We start from the raw sequence: 23795 nt of genomic DNA, 5'->3' as shown, positions 1-23795 counted from the left end.
AGTCTCTGTCCTTAAGGAACCCTTTTGGAAGAAAAGGATGTTGAGCCTTCTACTTCAGCCCCAGTGTAGGCTGCCCCTGAGTGAGTCGAGTGCCTTTGCATATGGTGTTTTCCCTTCCTGGAATATTCTTGTGAGTTTGGTAAACTGTAACCTCAGTAACTCAGCTCAAAATATCTTCTCTGTGCTCTAAAAACCAACATTTGCCTCAATTAAAGGACTTAAATATTGAATTTTAATTGGCTATTAATTGGTTGGTCTATCTACAAACTCTAAGTTCTTTGAATATAAGCAGTTTGTCAGGTTCTCAGTAAATGTTTCTTACAATGATTTTAATTTGCTTTTATCCTTCATGCTCTTCTACAATTTTCAGGTTTTCTTCATCAAGCATGCGTTACTTTCATAATTATGCAAGATTTAAATGTTTTGGTGTGCCTAGGTGGCTCAGTCGGTCAAGCGTCTGCCTTCAGCTCAGGTTATGATCCCAGGGTCCTGGGATTCAGCCTTGCATCAAGCTCCCTGCTCATCAGGGTGTCTGCTTCCCTCTCGCCCTCTGCTGCTCCCCTTGCTTGTTCTCTCATAAATAATAAATAAAAATATTTAAAAAATTAAATATTTCAAAAGTATAGTCACTTAACTATAAACTTCTTAAAGGAAGGAGGTATCTCTAATATGTTTTTATTCCCTGCTGTGCTTATACAAGACATTGATATTCCACTTTAAAATTTGTCAATTTGAACATTAAAAAGAATATAAGCAAATGTCAAATATACAAGTAGTAAGTGCTAAGAAGGAACAAATGAGTATTTCAAATTTGTTGGAAAGATGAGATTGAAAAGTGACAGAACTTTGATAGCCAGAGGACATTCTAGGTGAATAAATAAAGTTGTGGAGGTAGGAAAAAAAAAATCCCAAAACCTCTGATGCATGTGTGTAACAAAGACGTGGCATGATGCTCCAGGGAGAAAACTGAGAGCAAATGTTGCTTAAATATAGGAGAGATGATGTGATCCTTGAATGTCAAAATAATATGTTTAAACTTGTTCTGATAGGCAAACTAGAATCAGAATTTGATCAAAAGAAAAGTGAACCCCCACTGAAATAATACTTCAGGAAGATTAATTGGGAGTGCAGATAGGGACATTCTAGAGGGAGGAAAACCAATCAGATTCTTACTTCAACAGCAAATCACCTGGGAGAAAATTAGGGCCTGGTAAAGGGCCATTGCAAAAGACAAATCAGGATGTTTTAAGAGATTAAACTGATTACAAAAGAATATAGCCACTGAATCAAAGTGGGGAAACTGAGAAAACCTAGATATACATGCATCTCATTTTCTAGATATACTCAGTTCAATGTTTAAGCATCATTAAGGTGCTACATTCTGTACCAGATCCAGATGAACTGGAGTCTCTGCTTTTGAGGAGCTTACAATTTACACCTAAGGAAGGTGTCAGTAGAAGAGACTATAACTGAACCCATAAAGAGGGACAGAATTCTGAAGGTTAGAATTTAAAAGTGAGGAGCAGAGGGCTATGAAGAAGAGCATCACTTTGGACAGAAGTAAAAGAAAGAACAGGAAACACAGAAGCAGCCAGTAGAAACTGTACAATGTTTACTTGATTTTGTGCTAGTAGTACAGTAGCCAGAAGAAGGAAGGAGAAAAGGTCTTGCTCTATTTCTCGTTGTTAGACCACTTGTAGAATGGAGTATTCAGTTCTATGCCTCCTACACTGAAAGAGATAGTGACATAAAGGATTTTCCAGGAAAGCCTCCCATGTATAAAAGAGACTCATGTAGCAAAAGCCAAAGGAACTGGAGATGCTCAACCTGCAGAATAGAGGATCAGTGATAATTTTATAATGTTTACAAATATTAGAAGGACTAGAAGAAAGAATCGATTTGTTTGGTGGGATTTCAGAGGCTACTGCCACTGAAATGAGTCGAATACAGTAATAATTTAAAAATAATGAAAGTGAGCTCTTACAGACATTATTATTACATGCCAGGCACTGTTGTAAGCATTTTACATATATTGACTCACTTAACTCTCAAAAATCCTATGAAACAGATACTATTGTTATCATCCTCAAAAAAAAAAAAATGAGGGAACAGCAGAAAAAGAGTGTAATAACTTGTCCAAAGGCACACAGTTAGGAGTAGAGCCAGGATTTGAATACAGGCAATTTGGTTCTAGAGTCTGGCTATGCTGCCTCAAGAGTCAGATTTGGGCTGCTGTGAGGAATATAATGCAAAAGGAAAATTTTCATAGTGATTAGAGCCATCTGTGTATGAAAAGGCTTGTGTCTCGGAGGCAGTGAGTCCCACATACCTCCAGGTGTACAAGACGGACTACCACTTGGCTAAATGTGGCAAGAGTCTTACTACTCAAAGGGTTATTGGTGGATTAGCAGCAGTGACACCATGTGGGAACTTGATGGACTCTCAAGCTCTTCCTCAAAGCCTCTGAATACAAAGTTTAAGAAGCACTGTCATACAGTGCTTAGCACACATAAAAGAGTAATAATGCAGAAGTTAGGGCATGGTTGTATTGCCAGCCTGGTCTGAATGTGAATCTCAGCTAGGCCAATTTCTAGCCATGTCATTTATTTGTCCAAACCTCAGTTTCTACAGCAATTCGGCAGTGTGGCAGGATACAAAATCAATGCCCAGAAATCAATGGCATTTCTATATACTAACAATGAGACTGAAGAAAGAGAAATCAAGGAATCAATCCATTTACAATTGCACCCCAAAGCATATGATACCTAGGAATAAACCTAACCAAAGAGGTAAAGGATCTATACGCTAAAAACTACAGAACACTTCTTTTTTTTTTTTTTTTTTTTAAATTTTTATTTATTTATGATAGTCACAGAGAGAGAGAGAGAGAGGCAGAGACACAGGCAGAGGGAGAAGCAGGCTCCATGCACCGGGAGCCCGATGTGGGATTCGATCCCGGGTCTCCAGGATCGCGCCCTGGGCCAAAGACAAGCGCCAAACCGCTGCGCCACCCAGGGATCCCCTACAGAACACTTCTGAAAGAAATTGAGGAAGACTCAAAGAGATGGAAAAATATTCCATGCTCATGGACTAGAAGAATTAATGTTGTGAAAATGTCAATGCTACCCAGGGCAATTTACACATTTAATGCAATCCCTATCAAAATACCATGGACTTTCTTCAGAGAGCTGGAACAAATCATCTTAAGATATGTGTGGAATCAGAAAAGACCCTGAATATCCAGGGGAATATTGAAAAAGTAAACCAGAGCCGGGGGCATCACAATGCCGGATTTCAAGTTGTACTACAAAGCTGTGATCATCAAGACAGTGTGGTACTGGCACAAAAACAGACACATAGATCAATGGAACAGAATAGAGAACCGAGAAATGGGCCCTCAACTCTATGGTCAACTAATATTTGACAAAGCAGGAAAGACTATCCACTGGAAAAAAGGACAGTCTCTTCAATAAATGGTGCTGGGAAAATTGGACAACCACATGCAGAAGAATGAAACTAGACCATTCTCTTACACCATACACAAAGATAAACTCAAAATGGATGAAAGATCTAAATGTGAGACAAGAACCCATCAAAATCCTAGAGGAGAACATAGGCAACACCCTTTTTGAACTTGGTCACAGCAACTTCTTGCAAGATACATCCATGAAGGCAAGGGAAACAAAAGCAAAAATGAACTATTGGGATTTAAGATAAAAATCTTCTGCTTAGCAAAAGAAACAGTCTACAAAACTAAAAGACAACCTACAGAATGGGAGAAGATACTTGCAAATGACCTATCAGATAAAGGGCTAGTATCCAAGATCTATAAAGAACTTATTAATAAACTCAACAGCAAAGAAACAAAACCAATCCAATCATGAAATGGGCAAAAGACATGAAGAGAAATTTTACCAAGAAGACATACACATGGCCAACAAACACATGAGAAAATGCTCTGCATCACTTGCCACCAGGGAAATACAAATCAAAACCACAATGAGATACCACCTCACACCAGTGAGAATGGGGAAAATTAACAAGATAGGAAACCACAAATGTTGGAGAGGATGCGGAGAAAGGGGAACCCTCTTGCACTGTTGGTGGGAATGTGAACTGGTACAGCCACTCTTGAAAACTGTGTGGAGGTTCCTCAAAGAGTTAAAAATAGATCTGCCCTACAACCCAGCAATTGCACTGCTGGGGATTTACCCCAAAGATACAGATGCAGTGAGACGCTGGAACACCTGCACCCTGATGTTTATAGCAGCAATGTCCACAATAGCCAAACTGTGGAAGGAGCCTCGGTGTCCATCAAAAGATGAATGGATAAAGAAGATGTGGTTTATGTATACAATGGAATATTACTCAGCCATTAGAAATGACAAATACCCACCATTTGCTTCAACGTGGATAGAACTGGAGGGTATTATGCTGAGTGAAGTAAGTCAATCGGAGAAGGACAAACGTTATATGGTCTCATTCATTCGGAGAATATAAAAAATAGTGAAAGGGATTATAGGAGAAAGGAGAGAAAATGAGTGGGAAATATCAGAGAGGGTGACAGAACATGAGAAACTCCTAACTCTGGGAAACGAACAAGGGGTAGTGGAAGGGGAGGGGGGCAGGGGGATGGGGTGACTAGGTAATGGGCACTGAGGGGGGCACTTGGCGGGATGAGCGCTGGGTGTTATGCTATATGTTGGCAAATTAAACTCCAATAAAAATATACAAAAAATTTATATAAGAATTCAAAAGGAAGAGAATTATAGCAGCTGAATAAATAATGGAGGTGAATGCAGCTGTCCATGGAAATGTAATAATACATAGTGGGAAGTAGGATAAATGGGAGAATGCATCTTTTCTTTTCATAGTACAGTTGCTACTTTGTAGCCAATGGGGAAGCTCTGTCCACTGTTGAGTTCCGAATTTTTAAAAGAAACAGAAAATTTGGATTTTTGTTTATTATCTTATTTTAGATATTGAAAACTAAAAATACAGTAATAATAGCAACAAAGCAATATTTGGACCTATAGAATGAGTAGAGCCCATTATCATTTCCCAGCAATGTCTGGCAGACTATCTTTTCTACTTCTGCAGCATTGGGTTCTAGAATGTTATTAGACCAATTTTGAATCAACCTGGAAAATGCGAGCATGGTGTACAAGACCTTGACTATACATTGTACAGTCCATGTATATACTGTGAATTGCAGATCTTTGAGAGTGATGGGTGTTCCAGGCCAAGATGAAGAGGTCCTTGGCATATGTAGTGATTAGGTGAAAGGTGACTGCTATGCTCCCAAGAGTGCTCATGTGATTCTTGCTCATACAGATGTTGTCATCTGCAACTGTGAACCTTTGGAAAGCTACACGTCTCTTCATGTTGGAGAATCTGGCTATTTTTTTCTCCTGGATACCTCTGATGTTTTGTCTTATATAATTCAGATAAGTAAATCATGTTTTATTTACCTCCACTTTTCTGTATGAGGTATTTCTGTGATTCTTAACTATTATTGGCATTTGTTAAAGAGGGGTTGTGTTGGATTCAATAAAATATACCTATGGATTTCAAAATAAAAAATAAACCTCAGTTTCTCTGAAATAGGCCAGTAATTGTATCCCAATGGGGTTGTGAGGATTTAATGAGTTTATACATGTAAAGGACTCATCAAAATGCCTAATACACTACAAGTACTTGATAAATGTAAACCACTAATAAAAATATGTATGTCTATATGACTGAACCAAATAAATATCTTAAATATCTCTTATGTCTATAAGACTTAACCAAATAAATATCTCTTAAAATCCCCTTCGACTTGAAAAATCTCTTTTTCTATGAACTAGAGTATCAGGGTATAACTAAAAACCAAAATCATACAAAGGCAAGAAGTAGTCCTGACCTACCAATCAGGCATTGACTTTCCAGGGATAATACCCTTACTTCTTTCACTGAGATGACTACAAGAAAAAAGTATTACTTTCATTTCATTTGCTGCCACAGAGTTTAAATATCCTGGTAAATCCTATTCTCAGCTTTCAAGATACTTAAGCAGAACAGAACAACAACCAAAAAAACCACCATTCTGAAGAGAGGAAGAAAAGCAGAAAATCAGACACCTTTCTGTATTTTTACAAAATACAGAAAAGAAAAGCCTAAACACTGCCTATCATGTTCTAAAATTCACTCAGTATTTCAGTACCACTTGTACAGCCAAACCTAGAAAACCAAATAATCTTATAAAGAGAAACAGAAATGATAAATGGAGACAAAATTTGACTACAATATAGTACTGGAAACCAGTTGGTTAAGAATGGACCAGAAAATGCGACTGTAAATCAAGTGATAAAAGAGAAATTCTTACTAAGCATATTCTTAATTTTAAGGTAAAAGACACTATCAATACAGATTTTTGCTGTCCACTCAGTATGACAATAAGACAGGATGTCAACATGTCTGGACCCACGTAAGACTTTTTCCAATGAGGCATTTACAAATTTAAATTATGGTCACAGTTGTCAAATGGCAACAGGTGGAAGCTTTCACATGCCAAGAGTATTACAGAGAAGGAAAAGAAAGTTTAGATAGAACAATAATATATTAGGCCTGAGTAAACAAGCACCATCAAAGAAAATCCTGGCTGACTTCATTTCCTTCTGTTAATTCAGTACATGCAGTATGTGCACCAACTCCTTGTTCATTCCTGAATGGACTGCCAAGTCCTAGAGCCAATATTTACAATTTTTAATGCTCTAATTAGTCAGATACTTTAAAGGAAAACTGGAATGATTTTGCCAGATTCTTGGACCTAATTCTCTGAAGGGCTTTAATTGTCTAATAACATAAATACCTGTTATAAGAGAGATATTAATATCTTTTGTCATTAAAAGCAAGCATGGAGAATGGAGAGTGCACTCATGGAAACTGGGTTGGTAGAAATATTACCTGGTGTAAACCACTCTAATTTTTCTTTAATTTAGCACTCTAACAGAGCCCTGAGGCCCAGAATAATAAAAAACCTGATCTGGGATACAGTATTAATTGAGATAAAAAGCAATGTGATTTAAGATATCACAAAGAATGCTAGCAAAAGTATACTGAAATTTCAGTAGTTTGTATACTGGAAAAGAAGAGAAACAAGTTCTTAAGCATTATGTACCTTCCCATCCAAAGACTAGCCTGACAAGATGTTACAGATGATGAGTTTTCATCAGGATCTTCAGAGGTGGAGCTCTGGGCCAATACTCCTGATGCTTGACTTGTGATGTCTTTATAAAGCTGAATAAATTGGTACAAATTCATGATCCGTGATGCTTCCACAATGCCAGTGTTTTTGTTAATCTAAAAATACAAAGAAAATGAAAAAAGAAAAGTTCATAATTTCTCTGGCCATTTTTTCAAAGTTTTTATTTAAATTCCAGTTAGTTAACATGCAGGGTACTATTAGTTTCAGGTGTAGAATTTAGTGATTCAACACTTTCTGTACAACACCCAGTGTCTTCCTTACTCCCTATCACCTATATCACCCATCCCCTCCTCTGAACAATTTTTCCCAAAAAGGGGGAACAAATATTTAGTCAAACATCTGAGGAAATCAAAGTTTTCAAGGTTTGCAAATTATCTAACAAGAGGGAAAGAGTTTGAGCAAATGAATAATAAATGTCATGTCTCCTATATTTATGGAATTCAAAGTACTTGCAGACATTTATCTCATTTGATACTCAAAATAAACCTGTAGGGTTGATTAGGCATCACCCTGTTCAGAGTTGATGGGGACAGACAACTTTCCCAGACCTAAAAAAATGAATTTTAGAGATCAGTAATTGACAATTCTTTTTAATTTCTTAAAGAATTCAACTAAAAGATTTATTTGAATTCAATACCTGCATGCCATTCTACTATAACTGAAACAACTGATTCCTTTCTCGAATATCTTAAGTTCTACCTTATAACAAAACTTCCAAACTAAAGCAAGAAAATTACATTAAAAAAATCCTAGCAAAAAGTGGTTAAATTCTTTTCAGAATGCTATTTTGAGTTTTGGCAAAAAACTTTTTTTTTTCTTTTTAAAATATGAAGTGGAACTAGTGGCCTACAGATGGTTAACTCTCCCCCCTGGAGCTTATATTCTTAATGTGAGGAGATATTTGGGGCAAGCGTGAGGTTAATAGGTAAGGAGAAATACTGCTTTAATAAGACTCAGGGAGTCATAGAGTGGGACATATATTTTCTTTTGAAGTGATTGAAATTGAGAGGGCACTGTTCTTGGAAGAACCTGAAGTAACCAGTGACAGATTAGTGAGGTGAAAGACTTTTTTTTAGCACAGGGGATGGTATGGAATACTCTGGGAACAGAAGCAATGAAATCTATGAAATACATATCAGAGTTAGCAAAGTCAGAAAATATTTACAAAGAAATGAATGCAGGAAGAAATATAGAGGGCATTAAAATTGTGCACGAAGTAGGTTTTGAAATGTGTTGATGGCAATGGGGATATGGGAAGCTGAAGTAGATAGGATACATATTAAAAAAATTACTGTATCAACATTTCAATATTTGGGATGAAAATAATAGTTGTAACTGAAGTTTATTAACTGTTTATTATTTGAGAAGGCAGTGAGAAAAAAAATTGAGAATCAACTATGAATCAGATTCCATACTGTGAAAATGGCAGACCTATCTCTAAAACTGATTATATTTGGGGGAGGTGAAATCTATATGGAGATGCAAATGTTAGATTCTTTGTAATAAATGATTATATATAAGATAGAGGACAAATATATAGAATTAAAGGTGATAGGAATTTACAGAGACTTGTATAACAGATTTTCAGAGCTGAGGAAACTAGGCCAGTCTTCTTTTATAACTGCACACTTCAGAACAAATAAGGGAATAAGTCCTATAAACTTGGTGTTTAATAGCAAGGTTTATCCAACTAAACTACTGTAATCAAGCATTCATGCAACAAATATTTACTGAATACCCATTATGTGGATATTATGCATATAACTATCTGCTATGTGTACTACTCTAGGCACCGGTGATCTAGTGTGTATAAAACAAAATCCTTGCCCTCATGGAGGCTACTCTATAGGTAGGAGAGACAAAATACAGATTAGATGAAATGGAAATAAGTGTTATGGAGAAGGTTAAACAAAGAAGAGGACATACCGAAGGGTTGTAGAGAAGGCCTCACAGGGAAGGTAATATTTAAGTACTGGAAAAGGAGCAGAAATGAGTCATTTGGCTATCTGGGGGAGATCATTCCAGGTTGGAAGAAAAGGAAGGGCAAAGACTGTTAGGTAGAAGTGCACCTAGTGAGGAGCACAAGGAGTCTAGCAAGGAGCTCAGGGTGGCTGGACTAGAATGAGAGAGGGAAGGAGAGTGGTAGAAGATAAGGAAGGGTAGGGGGATGAGGTGGAGACAGAACATATAAGACTTCACTTAATCATAGTAGTAACTTTGGCTTTTACTCCAAATGCATGGGAAGTCTCTGGAAAGTTTTGAGCTAAGGAGTAATATGATTTGATTTCATTTCATATTATGTAAGTGGAACAGGCTGGTTGTTGTGCGGAGACTAGATAGAATAATAGGAACAAGAGCAGAAGCAGGGAGACCAGTTAGGGGGTGGTAGTAGTGGAGATGGTGAAAACTGGCCATATTTTTAATACATTTTGAAGAAAAACCTGTCAGGATTCACTTAGGGATTGACTGTGGGATAGGAGAGAAAAAGAGAAGAGTAGCTGGAGTGCCAAGATTTTGGTCTAAGTAACAAGATGGATGAAAATAATACAATTCATGAAGTTTAATAGCCATCTTAGTCCATAATTTTAATTAGCCCATTAATCTTTCTAATATTATTACCATAAAATATTTCATTTAAACATCATTTGGACTATTTTTAATAATGAATTAAATATTGTTTGAAGATAATCATGATAGTAGATGGCAAACAGTCAAGATAAGGTCTTTTTGTAAATACAGAAGGTTATAGCATAGTTGTTTAGTTGCTTAAAATGAAGAAATATGAAGTTTCCTCTCAATTTTTCATATTGTATTTCAACTCTTTTTTTCTAATATCAACACTGACTTCTCATAGATTCTTTCAAGAAGAACCCAGGGAATGAAAATAAAACATTTCTTTAGAGTAGATTTTTTTAATGATTTTATTTATTCATGAGAGACAGACAGAGAGGCAGAGATACAGGCAGAGGAAGAAGCAGGCTCCCTGTGGGAAGCCTGATGTGGGACTCGATCCTAGGACCCTGGGATAATGGCTCAAGCCAAAGGTAGATGCTTAACCACTGAGCCACCCAGATGCCCCTAGAGCAGACTTAAAAATCAAGAAAAACTACACAAATGAGAGCTCTGTTGCTTAGCTGAGGGAGAGAAACTCAAGCACACTCTGCACTCAGTTTGAAGCCTGTTGCAGGGCTTGATCCCATGATCCCGAGATTGTAACTTGAGTTGAAATCAAAAGTTGGCCACTTAATTGACAGAGCCACCTAGGCATCCCTGCCTATATCTTTAAAACTTGTTCTTTTCTATTTAGAATCTTAAGGAAGGTATTTTATCACACACAGATGTAATGGTTAGAGATACTAAGGTGCAAAGAATTTGACTAATAGTAAATTAAACATCTTAAACATTAATTCCATGTTTGCTAAAGAGGAGCAACAGAATACCAAGGGATCAGATACCAGATATTCGTATTCCCACAGCTCTCTACAATTTATACTGGCATCTTTGATATCAGCTGAGTACTTTATGAGGTAAAGATGGAGAGAGAATGTAATTTTGGAATTATACTATATCAGTCAACAAGGAAAACTTCAACCTATCTTAGTCATTTAAAATGAGTATTTCCGGGGATCCCTGGGTGGCGCAGCGGTTTGGCGCCTGCCTTTGGCCCAGGGCACGATCCTGGAGACCCGGGATCGAATCCCACGTCGGGCTCCCGGTGCATGGAGCCTGCTTCTCTCTCTGCCTATGTCTCTGCCTCTCTCTCTCTCTCTCTATCATAAATAAATAAAAATTAAAAAAAAAAATCCCACGTCAGGCTCCCGGTGCATGGAGCCTGCTTCTCCCTCTGCCTGTGTCTTTGCCTCTCTCTCTCTCTCACTGTGTTGCCTATCATAAAAAAAAATAAAATAAAATAAAAATGAGTATTTCCTTTATAGATTTTTGTTCACTCAACATATACTGAGTTCCTACCATGTGCAAAGCAGTACAGGCCATAAGAAATACAAGGATGAATCTAGATAGAGTGCCTGCCTTCAGGAGTTTCCTATCTACTAGGAGAGCTAAGAATGCAAATAATTTTATTCTTAATATAGAATTTAATTATGAAGTATAAATAAAATGCTATTGGAGCTTAGAAGAGGGAGGAGAATTTGTTAGTGAAGACTTTATGGATGAGATGGGATTTGAGTTGGACCTTTAAAGAGCCATCAAATTTAGCCATGCAGAAATAAAAAGGTGTGGCAGAAACTATTAGCTGATTACCCACACACTGTTCCCATTTTTCATTGCCAGCAGCGCCCTGATTTTGTTTTGGTGTCTACCACTCCCTGAAATGACTCACAAGTCAGTCCTTGTTAGTCTAACCTACATCAATCATAGTAACCGCAGCTCCTCGGTCAGTGTGTAAGAAAGGGACATGAGCTAATAGTGATCCAATGAGTTGAGAAGAAAGATCTGCTAGGTCTTTGAATTAACCAATCCAGGAGCTGCTTTATATCAGGATTTCTTAATAAATGAGAAAATACATACCATTTTTCTTTAAACTAGTGTAACAGGAGTTTTCTGACTTGTACCTGATGGCAACTTAAATGACAGAGGAATGGACATTCTAGTTGAGGGAACTCTGAGCAGAGTCACCGAGGTGGGAAAGTAACAGCTATACGGCCTTCAAATAGTTAAAGCCTCGTCAGACTGTGGAGTGCAAAAGGTGATAGTGGTAAATAAAACAGAAAAGATAGGGGCAACCTGGGGGGCTCAGCGGTTTAGCACCACCTTCAGCCCAGGGCGTGATTCCGGAGACCCCGGATAGAGTCCCATGTCAGGCTCCCTGCATGGAGCCTGCTTCTCTGTCTCTGCTTCTGTCTCTGCCTCTCTCTCTCTCTGTTCTCATGATTAAATAAATATTTTTAAAAAACCAGATAAGATAGTTTGGATTGATAGACTGTTGAGGATCTTGAATGTCAGGTTAAAGAGCTGGGACTATTTTGTAGCCAATGAAGAATTGTTGGGGAGTTTTTAATAGGAAAGTCATCTGATGAGAGTTGTGCTTTAGAAAGGTTATCTCGATTAGAATTAGGAGAAGAGTCAGGAGGTGTGGAGATTAATCACAGAATCCAAGGTAATCTGATTGAGAAGAGGAGCCTTAACTATAGTTACAGTCTCCTAGAGGGCACGGCATTTGTCTCATGAATAGACTGGAAGTGAAACCTGGGTAGAGGTAAAATTGACAAGAGGTAGGTAGCTAATTACTATGCAGAAGAAAGTAAGAAAAGGAGTCAGAATGTATATTTCTCAGAAACAACCTTTGTGACTGGAGTTCTTATAAATTCACCCTGTATCCTTTGAAGTTGACTTTCAAATAGTCCTGATCATTATGTGCAGTATAAATTTGTTGTGGGATGATGGGAATATGGATATACTGAGCCTATCTGAATGGGTTTTATAAGTTTTTAGCTCAGTTCTTCATTTCTTCTTTACTTTATTCCTTTGCAAAGTCAAAAGTTGCAGATTTCCAGAGTTCTTTTGAGAGTATGTGTATTTATAACACTGTAAGAAGGAAAAGCCCTAATGAATTTAACATAAATATAAACCCAAAAATAAAGACAAGCAAAAAACCAGAAAATAGAAATAACATGTGATTGGTGTACAAGTTGTGAATCTAGGAATTGAAGTATAAATAACAGGATGTTGGATCAAGCTGTCGGTATTTCAATGTGTGTTCTGTTATTATGATTTATAACACATTATACACTGCATGAAGTTACACTGCTGCCCACACTAGTACCACATTAGCTACCTCTGTGATAAATAATGCAAAAATTTTTAATGATGGTTCTCTGATAGTTATTATATTGCTCTTTAACTTTGGACTTTTAAAAATAATTAACCAAGTAAATGTTTGGTGTGGAGAGACCCTAAATTCCACACTAAATGCTTAGTGGACAGATAGCTGAATGGAATTAAACTAGGCTATGTATTTTCTCTAAATCAACTGTAAACTTTAACAGTACCATTTACCTTCAGGCACTTAGTCAAGTCTGGAATTAACATCTGTCTCTGCTTCTCTAAACTCTGTAAGGTTCTCTTACTACTTAAGGTGATTAGAATGTCTAATTTGATCAAATATCCACAATCAATCCTATTATCTTAAAGCATAGTAGTGGCAATCAACCCACTGGGAAAACAAGCCATATTATTTGGGTAACTCCAGGGTCGATGACACAAAAGAAAAATCCTTACTCAGTAAGTAGTTCTTTAAGGGTTTATTAGGAATGGAATTCAGGGCATTTATGAATGCTCAATTTATTGTTTACATACATATGGATGGTTTTATTGCTTGTTTTAGAGCAGGAGTTGGGGTAGGAGAAGGGCTAGTAAAATTCATTCTTTCATTTTCAACAAAAGGTTTGTGGCCTCCAAAAGGTTAATAATCATCCATGTAATCTACCCATTGGTGGACGAATCTTCCTCATACTCTATGACAGCTGCCATTATATTTTTCAGCATAGTTGATATATTTAATTATCTAAATTTAAAAACCAACTAAAAGATAGAGTACTGATGATGAAAAATCCATTCTATAACCAAAAATTTCTAAAAACAAAAACAAACCAAAAACCATACAAAAACCAAAACACAAAACCTTAAAATACCCAAATCTTTTTAATGGATTTTTAAATTATTAAGTGAATGAAACCTATTCTTAAAAAGAAGTGATCTCCTAAGATTAATTTTTAAGGAGTCATCTTAGAGCTACATAGGTGTCAACTTAGGATTCCACAGACAGCTAAAATCCAAAATCATATGAGGATAAGACGTTACTATCATCTCCTTTGATTATAAAAATCTCTGCTATATGGCAACTACATAACAAGTGTGATTCAAACAGTTAACCTGGAAGGCAATAACACTAACAAAACTGTGTTTTACAAATAAATGTCAACAAATGTTAATAATTAGCAAATTATTGGATTATTAACATTTATTAATAATTTGCTAATTCTTAACATTTATTTCTACTATATTACACTATCAAATGTGGCTCTAATCACCAAAAGAATTTAAGTTCAGAGTTAGAAGTCCCTATCATTCTCACCTTCGTACAGACCACACGTACAACCACTTTCCAAAAGGCAGAGGAATCAGATCCAGGTTGTACCTCAAAGAGAAGATGTTTTTCCTGGCCAGAAGCCACTTTAGCAGTTCTGAAAAGAGACAAACATAATTGTTAATTTTATAAAAAGTCTTACAAACTAACAGAGCTATGAAACCAGATTCAAGAAATACTTTAAAACAGAGAAGAAAATTCGAAGAAAATACATGGACACACATGATCGCAATAATTAGATTCTTAAAACATAGGGATAGAGAATGTTTTGATTATAAAAGTACAACTAAGTTTTTAACATCAACAGAATGATGTTTATAAATCTTTCCATGTCACATCTCAATGGTTTTTAAATGTCTAGGAAAGACATCTAGAAAATAACACATCCAAAGAATCAAGTACTTAAAAGTTTAGCTGGTTTCACCTATCCACATTTTGACTATTGCCTCAGATGTATAAAGTATGAAAAAAATCTTGCTCTTGGTTGAGTCCTAATTTAAGCAACAACATACACCTCTTTGAAAAAAATTTTTTTGTAACTTGGGACTGGATCAAACCAAGATTTTGAGACACCTTAAATATACCTAGATTTTTGAGACACCTTAAATATACCTTTGCTGTTTTCCTCAAGCAGAGTAATTTTAATTTAGAGTCACAGGATTCTAGCATAAAAATATAACTTTTAGAGGATAATTCAGTATCTTCCCATTAATGCCAATTTAAATTAGATCAAAGATAGACTTACAAGTATTGAGGCTCCCTTTTATCATTAGTCACATTCTGAGCACCAGCAGGGAGATCACCTTAGAACGAAATGATGTACAGCTAAATAGAGGCCACTGAAAATTAAGCAACTAGCCCTAGATAGCAAATTCTGCCAGGGAAAGTAATTCTTCTGTGCCAGTTCCCAGTTGTTTTCTAGTTATCAAGCCATGCTTCTTCTGTATAGGTTTAACTTTATAATTCTCAGACAGCACTGCCCTTGGGAAATGCCCAGCTCTGATCCATGGAAATCAGTTTTAAGAACTGAATCCAGTCAGAACATCCTATGCCAAATAACAAAGGAAGACATTCTTTACCATCATTTTTTTTTACCATCATTTCTGTACTACACAGTAAGTTTAGCTTGTGCATCCTTTCATATGACATATATATCTGATATTTTTAGACCAAAAAGCAAAATTTTATAGAACAGATGGTTTATGTATGTAAGTTCCAAGACTCTAAAGGGATGGCAAATGACATTGATTACTCTTCATAAAAGTCGAAACAATAAACTCAAAAAAGCATTCCATTCATGATACTATTAAATTCTTAATCCATATTTACTCCTTAAGAGTATGGTCCCAGAAGTAATGTCTCAAATACTACTATTTGGATAATCTAAAAAAAGAAAAAAGTAAAACGCTAGAGTTTTATGACTATATTTTTATTACAAAAGATCAGACAATTCATATACATAATAAAATGTACAATCTCCCTTCACTGCCCGCCATTTCCAATTTCCCAGAAACACAGTACATATACTTACAGTTCATTTTCTATGCATTTACATGTATATTCATACAGGATCCATCCATTACATCCATACAGGATTTCTTTCATTCTTTTTTTTTTTGAATGAAATCTAATGTTTTCTAAAAGAAACCATCGGGATCCCTGTGTGGCTCAGCAGTTTAGTGCCTGCCTTTGGCCCAGGGCATGATCCTGGAGTCCCAGGATCGAGTCCCACATCGGGCTCCCTGCATGGAGCCTGCTTTTCCCTCTGCCTGTGTCTCTGCCTCTCTCTCTGTGTCTCTCATGAGTAAATAAATAAAATCTTAAAAAAAAAAAACAAAAAGAACTATCTTTTAAGATAACTAACTTTTAAGACATTCTCTATTCTTCATGACTGGATAATAACAGTAGATTCTATTTTAATAGCTTCTACACAGATCAGTATAAATATTGATAAAGATTAAATCACAAAGAAAAGGCATAGTTCTATTAGATACACACTAAGAAGGCAGAGAAATTTAAATTCCATCTTAGAAATCTATTCAAGAGTTAAAGAGATTTAAAGATTGTAGCTAATTAGAAAATATTAGCCAACAAAATACCTTATTCTTCAGTGGTGACAAATGAATTATTACTATTTACATATTTCTCTGGCAAAAATAATGCTCAGTGAACACAGATTTATTTATTTATTAACCAGATGAATTGGTTGATGTATAGAAATCTGGGTGCCCCCTTTGACTATCCCAGGAATCTTTCTCTAGAGTAGCTAATTGGCTTATTCTCTTCTATTATGTACCTCTTTAGTGCTTTCAAACAAGAATTGATTTATAAGTCTGTGTTTAAAATTCAATTTCAAGTTTCTTTGGTTTCTTTGCTTCTATTATATATTTAAAAATAGCCACATAGAAAGTCTTGTCATAGGTACTCAATAAATATTTGCTAACTGATGCTGAAACATTCAGTCTTACCATCAATACTTCTGGTTACGTCTTAGATAGTCATGGCATATGTGGCATATATCAGGGAGAAAAAAATAGAATGAAAAAGAACAAGCCTTACATATCATTAAGTTCAGCTACTCTCCCAAGAAATTCTTCATAAGTTAAGGAGCCACTTTCTCGAACCAATGTGACATGTTTTGCTACTTTTTCTGGTAACTTGTTAAGAACCAACTGTGTCTGATCCGAAAATTGCTGTCCCATGATGAAAGGATGTCTTTTGAAATCCAGAAACAGTGTTGCTTCACATAGTTATCTGTCAAATATACATAAAAGTTACTTTTATATACTTTTATATACACTATTAAAACAGCAATATACCCATCCCTTCAAGAAAATAAGAAAAACTAAGAATACCTTTAAGTGAGAGTTCAGTAGACTTAAGTAAGTCTAAGGTGGAATTTATTTAAATGACTGTATTTTTAAAGAAAAGATTTATATTTCTATTTTTTAAGAACATATATAGCTAAATGAAAAAATAAAATTCACTTATATTACTGGTAGGGTGGTAAACCTCTAATTCCTCTAATTTTGCCAACTCAAAACCATTACACACACACACACACACACACACACACACTTATGTATTTGTATTTAATAGGAAGCTTATTTATATAAATTTCCCAAGAACATTTCCTGATTACCTACCACATGTCAGACTCCTAACTAAGTACTTCCCATATATTACCTCATTTATTTCTTACAATAACCCTAAGAGGTAGGCATTATTATGTTCCTATTTTTATAGATAGGGAAATAGAGCTAAGTAAAACTTATCTAAAATTAAATGGTAAGGGATTCCTGGGTGGCGCAGCGGTTTGGCGCCTGCCTTTGGCCCAGGGCGCGATCCTGGAGACCCGGGATCGAATCCCACATCGGGCTCCCAGTGCATGGAGCCTGCTTGTGTCTCTGCCTCTCTCTCTCTCTCTGTGTGACTGTCATAAAAAAAAAAAAAAAAAAATTAAAATTAAATGGTAAGTGGTTGAAGTGAACTTTGAACTTATGCTTTCAGATTCTAGTGCTCATATTCTTAACCACTATGATATACCAAGATATATAATCATGAAATAATTACATCAGCTAAATAACATTTGCTGTTGAATTACTTTATTGTAAATATGCACCTTAATTTTAATTGTAAAATATATGCAAATTAAACAGGTTTTTGGTTTGAAAACCTAAGAGAATTAAAATATTACATAATTTAACCACCTCACATTTTCTGCTTAGAAAATAAAAAAAGACGGCACTTTGGCATTCTCACTTCTCCAGGTTTTTTTTTTTTTTTAAGACTTTATTTATTTAATACTTATTTGAGAGAAAGGCAGAGAGCACAAGTGCAGGAGAGCAACAGATTCCCTGCTGAGTGGGGAGCTGGACTCAGCCCAACATAAAGTCCCAGGACCCTGGGATCACGACCTGAGGGGAAGGCAGATGCTTCACCAAATGAACCACCCAGGCGCCCCTTCTCCACGTGTTTTATTTAATTTAGTTTACTTATTTAAAGATTGTATTTATTTATTCATGAGAGACACAGAGAGAGAGAGAGAGAGAGAGAGAGAGAGAGGCCAAGACAGAAGCAGACTCTCTGCAGGGAGCCTGATGCAGGACTAGATCCCAGGACCTCGGGATCATGACCTGAGCCAAAGGCAGATGCTCAACTACTGAGCCACCCAGGTGCCCCTCTTCATGTGTTTTAAACTTAGTGTTTAAACAAAACAAAACAAAATGTAGAGTTTATATAATTTGTTTTCTAAGTATGAAGGTGATACTTCAGCTAAAAGGCTAGATCACTGCTTTTATAATCTACTACTAATATAGATCAGTAAGTTATTGAATTGACTTAAAAATGTTATAAAACATTTACTTAACAACTACTTAAAGTCTTGAAAGATCTATTTCTATGAACTGTGGCTAGAGAAGAATTGAATGTGTTTATTCTATAAATTATGACTTATCAGAATATCAAGTATTGAAAATATAGTTAAAATAGAAAATAAAGTTTTAGTGTTTGTGTCTATGCTGACTTATTCTGTAACTTAATATTAAAATCCCTATTCAACACAAATACTATTATTACTAATAGTAAAAGCAGCTAATACTTTCTTTTTTTGTTTTTAGCTAATACTTTATATCACTCCCATTGTGATCTTCTTAGCACACAATCTTCTAAGCACTTTATGGGTATTCACAAATTCACTCATTCAAATCCCTGTAATAGCCATTTCATAGATGAAGAAACAGGATAGTTAAGGAAACAAGCACAGAGAGGTTAAAACAACAGTCATATAACTAATGTTATGTTTTTTTGTAATAAAAAATTAGAAGAAAAAAGCAGGGATGCTGGGGTGGCTCAGTGAGTTGAGTGGCCAATTCTTGATTTCGGCTGGGGTCATTTTCTCAGGATGGTGAGATGAGCCCTGCCTTGGGCTCCCCCGTGGGGACTCTGTTTGAGATTCTCTCTCCTACTTTCCCTCCTCTTGCTCCATGCACTGGTGCGTGATGGCACGCACCCACTCTCTCTCTCTCAAATAAAGAAGTTAAATCTTAAAATAAGAGAAGTAAAAAGAATTACAATAAAAAAAATCTAATCTCTCTCCCCAAGAAATTTCATCTTATCTACTCACCAAAACTATCATTTTTATCACACAAATTAACATTCATATAAAGCAAGTTAAAATAGTAACAATTTTATATGAAAAGTCTGCTTTATTTTTAATTAAAAAATAAGAAAGCTCTAACTATAAAATATAAAACATATGTAACTTTAAAATATAAAAGCATTTACAATAAGAATTCTCAGTAACCCTAAATATGTACATTTATTTTTGGTATTACAATTTAATTTACTGTATTTGAGGTTTATTCTTTTAGTCACATTAAACAAAGGAAAAGTACAGTTATACTAAAAAAGAAAACTCAACAATTACTGTTTTGAATCTAAGCCTACTTGGCAGTGATAAATATTACATTAGAGAGGTAAATGAAAGAAGTTGTTGAGGAAGATCCAGGTCACCAAAAAGTCTCTGAAGGCGAAATTATGTATTTTAAATATAGCCAAGTGGATTCATAGCAACTGTATCCAAAGAAAAAGATCTTGGTTTAGAGACCGTCTCTAGGGTATTCAACATTAGTGATTTCTGGATTTCACAGTCTAGTAAAATATCAAAGTACCATGGTTTGCACATTTATTTTTATTCTGAGTAAAGAGAGTTTCCAAAAATAGACAAAATATCCCCAAAACTTAATAAAAAATTAAAAAAAACTTTTTATAACTTGAAATGTAGAAAAGTATTAAAAGTCTTTCCCAAGGCAGTAACTTCACAATGATGTATACTACATATATAGATGTTTTGTCCTTATTTTTCTTATTGTAATTCAAATGTGTTAAAAAAATCATCATCAGGAACCAATGGCTGTAAATTGGTGTTGGGAAACCACTGTGGTACATGGCCTTTTTAAGGCTGTGGAAATACAACAGTGAGCAAAAGAGACATGGTTCTTGCTATCATGGGAGCATCTGATTCAGTGGGGAAGAGGCACAATCACACCAATAAATACATAATTATAAGATGAGAAAAGCTAAGCCAAACAAGTACAGGGTACTACAAAAGCCTATAAAAGAGAGGCTTGAGTTAGTGGTGTGTCAGGAAAGACCCTGGGCAAGCAACATTTGATTTGAGATCAGTCAAGAGTTAGCTAAATAGGGGCAGAGGCATAGAGAGGAAAGGACATTTCAGGCAGAGGCTATAGAAAGTGTCTAATGTAGCAAGGAGCATGGTGCCTTTGAGGTAATAAAAAAGGCTACAGTGACTAAAGCAGAGGCAGAGGGAGACTGGTACACCAAGAGATAGATGGTCTGTTTACTGTTTTTTACTGATGACCTGAAACAAGATTGCATGTCTACCCATGTAAGTGGATGGTTAAAATTGGTATGAATGAATAGCATCCACTGAATACTAGGATCAAGAATGAAATTGATAATGATTTTCTAGAATGGAATAAGTTATGTCAAAAATGACTAAAAGTTAAATCCTGAAAATGTTTTGAAAAGCCAACTGCACATAGATAAGATGTGCTTTTAAAAGCAGCTAAAATATAAAGTCTGAGAGTTTCAGTCAAAATATGTCAACAGAAAATAATGACAAGAAAGATGTTAAAATAATCCTAAACTCTTGCTAAAAGCAGAGGTCTAGAGCAAGACCCTAGTCCTATTGTGCTCTGTAATGGGTCTACCACACTGAAGTTCGGTAATCAACTCTTGGCAGTCAAAGCTGTGTGTGTGTGTGTGTGTGTGTGTGTGTGTGCGTGTGCGTGTGTATTTACAGGGGGGACGAGGAGGGAAGGACAGAGGGGAAGAAAAAATTTTAAGCATTCCACACCCAACCTGGAGGCTGATGCAGTGCTCCATCTCACAGCCCTGAGCTACAATCCAGGAATCCACCACTTAACTGACTGGGCCACCCAGGTGCCCTAAGCAGTTACTCTTTTAAAGGGCATTAATCATTTGAACGTAACTGGAAGAGTATACAAGATGTTATGGATTTAGAAAATGAAACTGATTTATTCTAGATAAAATTATGAACAACCAGCAGATTTGTTCAAACATTTGAAGAGATTTCATGTAAAAGATGAAGTACGATTTATCATATGTAGCTACAGTGGAAAGAATGGCCAGTGAGTGTAATTAGGCAAATGCAGGTCAAATAAGAAATTTCTATCATCCATAATTATCCAAAGGTATTACGGGCTGTCTTGTATGTGAGCTTGTTTTCAAACTGTGGAGGTGTTTAAAGATCAGAAGTTCATCTAATGAATAAATTTTAGAGAAGATTTTTGCTTGGGTGACTTCTAACCTAGTATTTCATTCTCAAAGTGAAACTTAAATTCCCTCTAGCTTTCCTGGACCAATCCAATTCAAATGCAATAAAAATTCTAACCAATCAGACTGAAAACTTTATATTATACCTACATTCCTTAACAAAGAAAAAATTAAACTTTTGAAACACACGATCTTAATATTTAGTATAAAATATGTAACGATAATTTAACCAATGTGCCTACCAAAAAGGTATTTATAAAGAGGCTGCACTTACTGAGTTAGAAAATGGTCCCTTTTATTTCTGCATTGTTTTGATCTGATGCCCTAACTTTGAATAAGGTTTATAATTTGAGGCAACATGTTACATATTAACTTGTTATCCTGTATTGCACTTGGTATCTGGGAAACCTAATCACTAGCTCCTCTGATTAAAAGGTGACTATTTAGATACAAGAAAGCCTAGGCAGTGGTTCTTAATTTGGTTCAGTGAATAGGGTCTGGTATTTACAGTTAATTTGGAATACCATAAAATAATGATAATGATAAATATTAATGTCCATCACTAGCATAAAAATATAACTCTGTGATCTACATGCATTATAAAACCTAAACCAAGGGTGCATGTTCAGAAAAACAGTCTGTTGTGGCCACCCTCTAGTCACCCAGCACGAGTTTTTCAGTGTCCCTCTCTTTGGTGACTCGGCACATTCTTTTATAAAAGAGCACATATCATCAGTTAGGTCACTTGACCATCCCCCCCTGTGAGCTTCCTGAGGATAGAAGCTGTGTTCTCTCTTCTGGTAAATACATAAGCATACAATAAATGTTTATGAACAGGTACAGTAAATGTTGACAGTTTTATTATTGTTCACTTAGTATTCTTTTGACTCTTGCTAATTTGTTCATTCATCTAGTAATTATTTGGAGAGGTTGAAATTTTAAAAATACACGAAATAAAAATATAAAATCATAAAAATTTATCCCTGAGTTAATATGTATATAAATTGAGAAATATTCATTATTTGATATTATCAAAATAACTCCCTCTTGACCATGGAACAGTAGTATAGCATAGGAATATAATTTGCAAACTACTGGCATAGAATTCAGAGAAAGATAAATCTCCCATCAAAAGTTTTCAAGGGGGCAGCCCAGATGGCTCAGCGGTTTGGCGCCTTCAGTCCAGGGCGTGATCCTGGAGAGACCTGGGATCGAGTCCCACATCAGGATCCCTGCATGGGCCCTGCTCCTACCTCTACCTGTGTCTCTGCCTCTCTCTCTGTCTCTCATGAATTAAAAAAAAAAAAAAAGTTTTCAAGGAACTAGCAGCTGTCATACTGTTATATCACCTATAATTTAGTACTTTCTGGTAAAATATAAAAGCATACCTTGTTTTATTGCATGTGGCTTTATTGTGCTTCACAGATATTAGCTTTTTTTTTTCCCCCAAATTAAAGATTTGTGGTAACCGTGCATGGAACAAGTCTACTGGCATCATTTTTCTAACAGCGTTTGTTCATTTCTTTGTAACATTTTAGTAATTCTTGGAATATTTCAAACTTTTTTGTTATCATTATATTTATCATGGTGATCTGTGATGGATCTGGGCAAAGTCAACTGAAAAACCTTTTTTGTTATCAAAAGTTTCAAACTTTTTTGTTATCATTATATTTATCATGGTGATCTGTGATGGATCTGGGCAAAGTCAACTGAAAAACCTTCTGGAAATGATTCACCATTCTAGATGTCATTAAGAATATTCATGATTCATGGGAAGAGGTCAATTGAGGTTACCATTGCAATTGTTTTGGGGTGCTATGAACTGCACCCATATAAAATAGCAACCTAAATTGATAAATGTTGCATATATCCTGACTGCTCCACTATTTGTTTCCTCAATCTCTCTTCTCCATTAGCCTCCCTATATCCTGAAACTCAACAATATTGCAATTAGGCCAATTAATAACCCCACAACAGCTTCTAAGTGTTTAAGTGAAAGGAAAAGCCACAAAACTCTCATTTTAAGTCAAAAGCTAGAACTAATTAAGCTTAGTAAAAATTAAGGCATGTTGGAAGCTGAAATAGGCCAAAAGGTAGGCCTCTTGCATTAGTTAGCCAAGT

General features: G+C 35.8%; 1 protein-coding gene across 1 annotated transcript in view; it reads right to left on the bottom strand.

The window, feature by feature from the left end:
- The window catches only part of RNF141 (ring finger protein 141), a 37281-nt gene that overhangs the window by 9316 nt on the left and 4170 nt on the right, over positions 1-23795 (bottom strand). The window contains exons 2-4 of the mRNA XM_041729810.1: positions 16914-17108; positions 14343-14451; positions 7163-7344 (exon numbers count right to left, since the gene is read on the bottom strand). Of these exons, the coding sequence (XP_041585744.1) occupies positions 7163-7344; positions 14343-14451; positions 16914-17056 (434 nt within the window). The 5' untranslated portion in view covers positions 17057-17108. The remainder of the gene's footprint in view (positions 1-7162; positions 7345-14342; positions 14452-16913; positions 17109-23795) is intronic.

Source organism: Vulpes lagopus, chromosome 15, assembly GCF_018345385.1.
Source record: "Vulpes lagopus strain Blue_001 chromosome 15, ASM1834538v1, whole genome shotgun sequence".
Lineage (NCBI taxonomy): Eukaryota > Metazoa > Chordata > Mammalia > Carnivora > Canidae > Vulpes > Vulpes lagopus.
Note: the sequence above shows the minus strand (reverse complement) of the source record. Positions and strands in the feature narration are given on the sequence as shown.